The 11,406-nt window shown below is 42.7% G+C and overlaps 1 protein-coding gene across 1 annotated transcript in view; it reads right to left on the bottom strand.

Annotated features, from left to right (window-relative positions):
* Positions 1 to 4,424: 4,424 nt before the first annotated feature.
* The window catches only part of LOC115478650 (carbonic anhydrase 2-like), a 60,755-nt gene continuing 53,773 nt past the window's right edge, over positions 4,425 to 11,406 (bottom strand). Inside the window, exon 8 of the mRNA XM_030216146.1 lies at positions 4,425 to 5,392. Within this exon, the coding sequence (XP_030072006.1) occupies positions 5,273 to 5,392 (120 nt within the window). The 3' untranslated portion in view covers positions 4,425 to 5,272. The remainder of the gene's footprint in view (positions 5,393 to 11,406) is intronic.

Here is an 11,406-nt window from a genome sequence, read left to right as displayed (position 1 = left end):
TACCTGGCAAGATCCCAAAAAAGTACAAAACATTTTATATTGTTAAATTGTACTTTCCCTTGATTGTTGAGGTCTCTTTTGACGTTATCCACTTAGAATTTTCTTCCAAATAAGCGAAATATAAGTCTTATGACCTCAACTCAGTGTTAAATACTGAGTCTATTCATAGACTTAAACCTGAGGCTGCTTGTTACCAAGAATTGACTCCAATCCAATTTCATTCGTTATTTAATACAATTGATGACAAGATAAACAACTCAATCACTTACAGTTGTGCTGAGATGGATTAGGATTCTGAACATACATACTGAGTCGGAATCTGCAATCAGCCCCTCTCCAGAAGGTAGCACTATCAGTGATCAACCTCAAATTCACTACCAAGCCACCTCCTCCTCATCACCCTTTAACCCACTCCCTCAACCAACCAACCCAGTCCTCCTTCTCCTCTTTTCCTGATATCACCGAGGAGGAAACAGCCCACCTTCTTTCCTCTTCGAAATGCACCACCTGTTCCTCTGATCCCATCCCCACCAACTTACTAAACACCATCTCTCCTACTGTCACCCCCCCCCCCCCCCATCTGTCATATCCTCAACCTCTCTCTCGCCACTGCAACTGTCCCTGACACCTTCAAGCATGCTATAGTCACACCACTTCTCAAAAAACCATCACTAGACCCTACCTGTCCTTCCAACTACCGCCCCATCTCCTTCCTCTCCAAATTACTTGAACGCGCCGTTCACAGCCACTGCCTTGACTTTCTCACCTCTCATGCCATCCTCGATCCGCTTCAATCCAGTTTTCGCCCTCTACACTCGACAGAAACGGCACTCTCTAAAGTCTGCAATGACCTGTTCCTTGCCAAATCCAAAGGTCACTACTCCATCCTCATACTCCTCGACCTATCCGCCGCTTTTGACACTGTCAATCATAATTTACTTCTTGCTGCACTATCCTCATTTGGGTTCCAGGGCTCTGTCCTCTCCTGGTTCTCCTCTTATCTCTCCCACTGTACCTTCAGAGTACATTCTCATGGATCTTCCTCCACCCCCATCCCACTCTCTGTTGGAGTTCCTCAGCGATCTGTCCTTGGACCCCTTCTTTTTTCAATCTACACCTCTTCCCTGGGCTCGTTGATCTTATCTCATGGTTTCCAATATCATCTTTATGTTGACAACACCCAGCTTTATCTCTCCACACCAGACATCACTGCAGAAACCCAGGCCAAAGTATTGGCCTCCTTATCCGACATTGCTGCCTGGATGTCCAACCGCCACCTGAAACTAAACATGGCCAAGACCGAGCTCATTGTCTTTCCACACAAACCCACTTCTCCTCTCCCTCCACTCTCTATTTCAGTCGACAACATCCTCAACCTCCTCGTCTCATCTGCCCGCAACCTCGGAGTCATCTTCGACTCCTCCCTCTCCTTCTTTGCCCATATTCAGCAGACAGCCAAGACCTGTCGCTTCTTTCTCTATAACATCAGCAAAATTCGCCCCTTCCTCTCCAAGCACACCACCCGAACTCTCATCCACTCTCTCATCACCTCTCGCCTTGACTACTGCAACCTACTCCTCACTGGCCTCCCACTTAACCATCTATCCCCCCTTCAATCTGTTCAGAACTCTGCTGCCCGTCTTATCTTCCGCCTAGACCGATATGCTCATATCACCCCTCTCCTTAAGCCACTTCACTGGCTTCCGATCAGGTACCGGATACAGTTCAAGCTTCTCCTACTAACCTACAAATGCACTCAATCTGTAGCTCCTCATTACCTCTCTACACTCATCTCCCCTTACACTCCTACCTGTAACCTCCACTCACAGGACAAATCCTTCCTCTCAGTACCCTTCTCCACCACCGCCAACTCCAGACTCCGCCCTTTCTGCCTCGCCTCACCCTATGCTTGGAATAAACTCCCTCAGCCCATACGCCAAGCCCCCTCCCTGCCCATCTTCAAATCCTTGCTCAAAGCCCACCTCTTTAATGTCACTTTCGGCACCTAACCATTGTACCTCTATCCAGGAAACCCAGACTGCCCCCAACTTGATTGACTGCACTTTTTGTCCTTTTTTGTCCTTTAGATTGTAAGCTCCTTTGAGCAGGGACTGTCCTCCTTTGTTAAATTGTACAGCGCTGCGTAACCCTGGTAGCGCTCTAGAAATGTTAAATAGTAGTAGTAGTAGTATATTGCTTATCCCAGAAATAGTGGATTTTCCCCAAGTCCAATTTAATAATGGTCTATGGACTTTTTCTTTAGGAAGCCATATATTTATATATTTAAGTACAGTAGGTATTTTTCTGTTTTTGGAAGCCTCAGAATTATATTTTTTTAAAAAAAGCTAACATGAGACTTGAACCTAGAGCATTCGGCTTACGGCACTAACCAGTGGACTACTCCTCTGACCACCTTACTGCTTTATTCAGAATGGTCATAATACCTGCAGCTGACATACAGCCTGATTTCCTTTTTAGTTGCACTTTCAGGGAAGAGGGAAGGGGATTGCAAACACTGGGGGATTAAGGAGGGGGTCATGCCTCAATATTTCCAGTGGTAAACAGCTCAATTAGAGCAACTATTTGTAATTTGGATGTGACTGAAAAAGGTCTACATAAAAATGTCCTTCTTTTTAGACAAGGACTTTTCTTCCCATTCGAAAATCCCTGTTGGACGCCCTACTTTTGGGCTCTCCCTAGTCCCACCTAAAACATACCCAGAACATGCCCCCTTGCTATTTGGATGAAATGCAGTGTAAAATATCCAAATTCTCATTTTCCAAAATTAGAATTTGGATGTTTTTAGCAGATGGACCTTTTATTTTAGGCATTTTAAGACATCTGATTTGAAAATGAGTACCATAGTATAGTATGCATTCTCTTTAACCCCATGCAGTTTGTTTCCTTCTCCAAAATGTAACAAAATTAATACGGCAGCCTCACTACTTAATTGATGGCACATGCACGTGCAGATTGTGAAATGGTGTGGCTACATGTGGAAGTGGCACCATTTCCATGTGGAAGCATGAACGCCTCCATGTAGCAGTTGAAAGAGCGAAGTCATTCACATTTTCAACATGTATAGTTATGAAATGGCAACATTTGCTCAGGGCATGCAGGAGTGGCCTAGTGGTTAGAGCCCCAGCCTTGCAATCCAGAGGTGGTGGGTTCAAATCTCACCGGTGTGTCTTGTGATCTTGCACAAATCACTTAATCCTCCATTACCTGAGGTACAAACTTAGATTGTGAACCCTTCTGGGACAGAGAAACATCCAGAGTACCTGAATATAACTCACTGTGAGCTACTACTGAAAAAGGTGTGAGCAAAATCTAAATAAACATGTGCACTCCTGCCAGCTATTTTAGTAAAGGTTCTGTATCAGCAGATTCTTTTCTATAATACCTCGAGAACTGAGCACATGCCAAGCTGAACATCTGAATTCTAGTCTCTAAGTTCTATTTCAGACTTGCACTTTTTCCTGTTGCCTGAGGTACCCACTTGGACTGTAAGCTCTTGGAGCAGGGACGTTATACCTGAATAGTTATCATCATTGTACAGCACTGCATACATCCAGAAGCACTTTACAAATGATACAATTTTAATTTAAAAACAGCTTTTGCTGGGCAATAAACCATCTATTCAGTGACGTATTGTAGGGGCACTTTTACTAAGCTGCAGTAGAGCTTCTGCATGGGTAGCATGTGCCAAATTGACTCTAGTGCCAGGGTAGCGTGGGCGCCCGGCAGTAGTTCCAAAGTTGGCGCGCACAATTTCCCGCGGTAGAAAATAATTTTCTGTTTTCTACAGCAGGAGGTGTTCCCGGCACATTGCCGAGTGCTGCCTGATTACCACATGAGTAGCATATGAGTCCTTACTGCCTTCTAAATAGATGGTGGTAAAGACTCAGGCAGTAAATAGCTGCATGCTAATATTAATATTAGTGCACAGCCATTTACTGCCCCATTTTAAAAATGGCCTTTTTCCCGTCACTTTTTACCATGGCTTAGTAAAAGGGCCCCTATATGCTAAGAAGCCCTTATTTACACTTATGTTTACTTAGTTAACATACCCCTTAATGCACACTAAAGCTAGCTTGGCTGCCTGTGCACTAGTGCTGACACAGCCCATTCATTTTGAATGGGCTATGTTGGCAATGTCGCGTGGAAGTCGCCAGCGTAGCTTAGTAAACAGACACCTAAATCCGTTAGCGTACCTTAGTAAAAGGAGTCCAATGCTATTCTTTTAAGTATTTTGAAGTTTACTTTAGCTTATTTCTTATCCTAATATTAATTTCATTTTATTGTTTGTTGTTCTTTAGCTGATTGAGTGTGTTATTTTGTAAGCTGCCTAGAATTGCTTAGAGAGGGTTATAAATGGCTAAAATAAAATACATAAACAAATAATAAATGACAGAAAACAATAGCAGAGTTATTGCTGTTTTTACTAGAGAAAGTATTGAAAATATATTTTAAAATTTTTATGACCTAGATGACATTTCATTTATAAGTTACACGGTTACAATTATTGCACAATAATGACAGCAAATGGCACAGATACCTTTAGGACTGTAATTTATTTATTTATTTATGTGCTTATTTATTTATTCTATTATTTAGCCCGTCCTCCCAACAACACCCAGAACAGGTTAAAGAATTACATTCATAATATAATAAAACAGTACAACATATAACTAAATAAAATTAAACAATGGTTCCAGCCTGACAATTTCCATTTCAACTTATCAAATTGCTAGATTAATTCAAAATTAGCTAACATCAATCCATTCTCTTTATATATATATTTTTTAAGATCATAAATTTAAAACTAAATTAATAAAAAATAATTTACAGCTAGTTTCTTATAATCTGCCTTCGTCATTTCATGTTCTATATTTATACAAATGTAATGATTCTAAGTTCACATTTTAAAATTATTATTGATCTCTTAAAGTATGAAAAGCTTCATGTTTCACAGACCTACAATTAGTGGTGTGCACTACAGTTTGTGGGTGACAGTACAGACCCTGTCAACCCTACGCTTAAAAATGATCCATGGAACTGCTGAGCAAGTGACAGAGCAATTTATTTCAAGTGCTGAAGAGAGGTTTGGTGTGCTTTCATATTAAAGGTGTTTTGTCTGCCTTTCATACTGCATATTACTTAGAACAGAAGGGAATACATTTCCAGCAGGAGACTTAACAGGTGAGATGTGCTTTATAGAAGGGTTTTCTCACTTGAAAACAGCAATGCTAAAGTGGAATCGCCACAGATGTTAATGGAACGAGGCTCTCACTTTGCGACCCTTCAGGGGCTGAGGTGGGCGAAAGTTGTCCTGCATGTGACAAGGAGTCTCATTCTCATTGTTGAACAAAAGGCTGCGCAGCTTTACCATCTAAACAAAAGCAGAAACACAGTCGTAAGTGGAGTGTAACCTAATAGGATGAGAACCAAAAAGGTCAGTCATTCAAATCCCACATCCCTCCAGTGACTCAGGTACAAACTTGGAAGCCCTTTTACAAAGTTGCGATAAGCACCAGTGCATGTTTACCGCAGGAACAAATGGCGTACTGCAGGGCACACTGAGGTGTCCCATGGTAATTTTGGGATGTGTATGTCCTACACTCATACTCAAAAATAAAATTCATTTCTTGGTGCAGATGGCGTGCCTGGGGGTGGAGTATAGGTGTATTCTGCACTAATCAGTTAACACAGCTGATTAGGGTATCCTTAGCACGAGAGTCCTTACCACCTACATAACAGCAGGCGGTAAGGGCTCATGTACTAATCTATTTTAATGGCCACACCCTAATGGCAAAATTAGCACGTGGCCATTAATACAAAAACATAGGAAATTCAGCCATTTTACCCCAGCAGGAAAAATGGCCTTAGCACATGGGAAAGACCTATGTAAGGGTGCACTAAGGCCACTTTTTACCAATGTTTGGCAAAAGGGCTCCTTGGATTGTAAGCCAAAATACCTAATCAAGTAAAACCTTTCTTCCCAAGGGAAATATTCCGCAGCCTGGTACAATCAATGGTGCTAAGTCACCTAGACTACTGCAATGCAATCTATGCCGGATACAAAGAACAAATTATTAAAAAAACTCCAAACGACCCAAAACAGCGCAGCCAGACTCATATTTGGAAAAACGAGATACGAAAGCACCGAACCCTTACGAGAAAAACTACATTGGCTCCCAATCAAAGAAAGATTTGCGTTCAAAATCTACAACCTGGTTCATAAAATTATTCACGGCAAGGCCCCGGTCTACATGGCAGACCTCATAGACTTACCAACCAGAAACACAAAAAGGTCAGCACGCACATACCTAAATCTCCACTACCCAAACTGCAAAGGACTAAAATATAAATCAACATATGCATCCAGCTTCTCCTACATAAGCACACAACTATGGAATGCACTACCAAACGTCATGAAAACAATGAACGACCTAACAAACTTCCGGAAATCATTAAAAACCAATTTGTTCAAAAAGGCATACCATAACGATCCAACCTAAACACCTGAACCCTGCAACACAACAAAACGTATACCAGAACTGGACAAAACTTAACTCTTTCTCCTTGACTACCCAATTTACTCTGTCACTCATGAATTTTAACGCAATACCACTCTGTATTTCTCATACCGGAATTGGCGATCGCCATCATGGTACTATGTAAACCACATTGAGCCTGCAAATAGGTGGGAAAATGTGGGATACAAATGCAACAAATAAATAAATAAATGTATATGAATGTCACTGGCCTTGAAATGAGAAAGGTTTGAGCTCAATCCAACTTCCTTTTGTGACTTTTCAGAAAATAAGGACAAAATTGGCATTAGGATGTGTGTAAAGTGCACACTTTGTGGGGTAATTTTATGACGTTTTTTTCTGCATGTGAAGCATGTTTTACATACAGAAAATGTCTCTTTAAATGGCACAGCTTTATATGTATGTAGAAGACTGCATGCCAAAGACAGCAAGCATCCTTTTACAAGGACTTAAATACGGCATTCCCCGGGGAGTCGTTTGGAGGAGCAGGGGTACAGTTGCAGAATAGGTGCATACATTACAAAATACAAAAGTACCTGCCTCAGAGCAGATGTAAATTCATGCAACAGTGTTTCTGTGTTATTGTGGAATACTGTAATATGGAAGCCTATTTTAAAAAGGCACATAAGTGCCTTTAGAAAATGGGCACCATTTAGAATCTGGATAAGCTCTCTGTTATAAAATTACCCCCACATGAATATCCATCCATGTATTTACCACAATATCACAATTATATGTAAACACCATCAACAGAATAAGGTCACACAATGAACAAAAAAAAATCACCTTCTAAATAATGACTAGACAAAAGAGAAACTGCACTCAAATCAAAATTATAGTTAAAAATCAAATACATTAAAATGAATGTTTCTTAAAACCAAGAGATTTAAGGAACAGTAAAGAATACTGTTGAGTTTAAAGAACTTTATAAAACATTCATGGCTATTAGGAATACGACTCATAGATGAATCGATTTATTGTATCTGATATACAGTACAGTCCCAAATATCTGACAAACAGGATCAACAGTAAATAAAAGACTTTGTGTATTGCTCAGGGCACCACCATCACTACACTCAGCACTACCCTCTCTCCCTCCCATCAAACAGTAGCAGCCCCTCCAGATCCCCATAAATACCTCCCACCCACTCATAGACTGCCCCCCCACCCCTCAGGCCTACCATAAAGTCCCTGGTGGTCTAGTGGCATAGTCAGGGCAGGAGTGATCACCTGTCGCTCCTGCCCATGCTGGTTCCGCTTTCAAAATGCTACTGCGAAATCTAGCCATTTTGAAAACAGAGTCAGCAGGAGCAGGAGAGTCTGGGGATTGCTCCTGCACTGATTACACCACTAAACCGACAGGGCAGTGGTACAGCTATGGGTGGGCCCGGTTGGGAACAAGCCCACCCAATCTTGGCTCAGGCCCACCCAGCAGCAGCACCCCTCTTCAACATCTCTCCTCCTCTGCGGCATTCTGGTATCTGCCCGTCCATCGCTGAACCCCGTCCCTCCCTGGTGTACCCAGTTACAGGCATCCCCGGCACCTGCAGTGATTCAATTATTGCTGCCTGCACCAGACCTGCAGGCTTCCATCGGTCAGGTCCTGCCAGACAGGAAATGATGAAAGCGAGGGCAGGACCTGGGGCAAGTCACTTACGGGTCCTTTTACTAAGCTGCGGCAAAAAGGGCCCTGCGGTAGCAGCAGGGATCATTTTTCCTGTACGCCAGGGCCCTTTTTACCGCAGCAATAAAATCCCCCCCCCCCCCCCAAAAAAAATGGCCATGCGGTAAGATAACTCTTACTGTGTGGCCAAGCATCCGGGAGCATTTACCAACACCCACTGAGGTGGCAGTAAGGGCTCCTGTGGTAACCCCGCAGTAACCAGGCAGCACATAGTGATGTCCAATTACTGCCATGTTAGTGCCGCACTACAGGAACAAAATTCCAGAGTGCCGAAAATGGTGCACACTTCAGATGGAACTACTATCGGTGGCTGCACTGGGACGGCGGTAGTTCCAGATTAGCAAGCATTGGGCTTACTGCCGCGTTGTAAAAGACCCCCTTAGACTCCACTGCCCCTGGAGTGGAGGAATCGTTTAATGGTTAGTAAAGTGGGTTGAGATCCTGGGGAACTGAGTTCGATTTCCACTGCAGCTCCTTGTGACCCTGGGCAATTCACTTAACCCTCCATTGCCCCAGGTACAAAACTTAGAATGGGAACCCATTAGGGACAGAAAAGTACCTGCAAAAATAGAATATGTAAACTACTTTGATTGTATCTACAGAAAATCAATATATCAAGTGTGGAATAAATATATAGGGCTAGATTCTATACACGGTACCTGAAAAATCCACTAGAATTAAATTTTCGCCTAAGCATATTCTACAAGCGGTGCCTAGATTTAAGAATGGTATATAGAATATGCTTAGTTGATATCCCAGCGCCTAGAACCCAGCATCCATTTACACCAAGGAAAATGTGGCGTAAATACCGGTGCGTAGATTTAGACACAGATGGCCATATTCTATAACAGTGCACATAAATTTTGGGATGCCCACAAAATGCCCATTTCCCTGCCTATAACCACACCCTTTTTTGGCTCCGTACATTAAATTTAGGTGCTGTACATTACAGAATATGCTTAGCAAGTTATGCGCATAAATTCTAATTAGTGCTAATTAGTGCTCATCATTGCTGGTTATGTGCTGATAAAAATGCTGACTGGCTTTTCCTATGACTCAATTTCCTCGGTAAATAAGATTATTATTTACCTATCAAAAAAGTGGTTGAAGGGACTCTGGAAGATCCTGGTTGGGTGCAAGATGAGTTAAAAGATTTGTCTGCTATACTGGAGGATTCAATGACTGAAGTGTCTATGAGAGCTACAGTATTTCTATCTTTTGTTTTTGAACAAGATCTAAATGGGATTCTGAGACCTTTTTTTAAAGAACTTTCAGTTACCATTTTGCGGTCAGAGAGTGTAGCTCTACTATGATGTATCTAAAAACACTCAGGAGAGGAGGAAATATTTCCTGGATTAAGAGAGTGGACGTCAAGGCATTGGGTGCCACATTTCTTTTTCCATATCTATGTAAATGTATGATTCATTACCTAGGTGTAAAATATGTGTTTTTTGAACCAGAACATCTTAAGTCTTTCATTGCTTTGAAACAAGATATCTGGAGTAGGTTAATATCTTTGGTTGACTGTGAGGCTAGGCCTTTTCTTCTATACTGTGGGGTCCTTTTACCAAGCTGCGGGGGAAAGGGCCCTATGCTAGTGGCGGGGGCCATTTTTCCCATGCACCGGGGCCCTTTTTACCGCAGCGGGTAAAAAGACCTCAGGCACACGGCCATGTGACAGGGAGCCCTTACTGATACCCACTGAGGCGGCGATAAGGGCTCCTGTGCTAACCCAGCCGTAACCGGGCAGCGCACGGTGATGCCCGATTACCACCGGGTTACCACCGTGTGAGCCATTTCCAGAGGTTTTCTTTTTCCCCCGGAAATGGCGCTTGCTCAGGGCGGGACTACCGCCAGCAGCCGCATTGGGCCAGCGGTAGTCCCAGCAGAGCGAGCGGTAAGTCTGCGTTGGGCTTACCTCCGCTCTGTAAAAGGGCCCCTGGATTTCTTAAATATCTTCAAAGTATATGATATCACTTCTCCCACTTAATTGTGATCTAAGGAGGGGTAATTGGGCCTACTTTGTTTTAAATATGTTTGAATTATTTTCCTGATTTCTTTTGTTACCTAGTATTCAATTGCCCTTTATTTCCTAAACAAGTAGATACTTGTGATAATGCTTATTTAAACCTTAAATAAAAGTTTCTTTTTAAATGTTGATTGGCTTTTTAAGCAATTAAGTTACGCGTGTAGTTATAGAATATGCTTGGATTTCGGTACGGAATGCTAGGCGTGATATACAGAATCTGGCGGATAATGTAGACAAGGAATAACATTGATTGCTATTTGGCCAATTGTTATTTATCTTTGCTTTTGTTTGATTAATGGTTAAAACAGAATTGTTAAACCAACAAAAAAAGGTACTAAAATATAGCACATAATGCTAAAATGAACTCCCCTGCCCCCTCTGCCCAGGAATTTGGAAGAATGCTGGGTCAGAACAGGGCCCACCGAACCCAGCACCTTTTCTCCGATAGTAGGCAAGCTGGGTCAATAGGAAGTATCCAGTGGATCCCAAAAATCCTTTCATTTTTACACATACATGGATACGGCCTACTGCATATAATCCCTCATTCCCCTGAAAAATATATTAGGTGCCCTTTTACGGAGCACCGGTATGCCCAACATGGGCTTACCGCTCGCTCTTTTAGCACTACCGCTGGCCCAATACAGCCGCCAGAGGTAGTCCCACCCCGAGCACGAACCATTTCTGGGGGAAAAAGAAAACCCCCATAAATGGCTTGAGTGGTGATAACCAGGAAGTAATCGGGCATCGCCATGCACTGCCTGGTTACTGCTGGGTTAGTGAGGAAGCCCTTATCGTCACCTCAATGGGTGGCAGTAAGGGCTCCCTGTCACATGACCATGTGTGCTGGGATCTTTTTACTCGCTGCAGTAAAAAGAGCCCTGGTGCATAGGAAAAATAGCCCCCACCACCAGCGCAGGGCCCTTTTCCCGGGCCCTTTTCTCCACAGATCGGTAAAAGGACCCCTTTAAATGTGATTTTCCTTTTCTTCTTATTATTATTGTTATTGCATGCCATTTATATCCCACAAGTTCAGTGTGGCTTACAAACCTATGGACTGGGAAAACCAATAGAAAACTTCCCACCTCTAAACTAAATGTACCCTCCCCCCCTTAAAAAATCACTATTTACTCCAGACA

This window comes from Microcaecilia unicolor, chromosome 1, assembly GCF_901765095.1.
Source record: "Microcaecilia unicolor chromosome 1, aMicUni1.1, whole genome shotgun sequence".
In the NCBI taxonomy this organism is placed as follows: Eukaryota; Metazoa; Chordata; class Amphibia; order Gymnophiona; family Siphonopidae; genus Microcaecilia; species Microcaecilia unicolor.
This window is presented reverse-complemented; position numbering and strand designations above follow the sequence as displayed.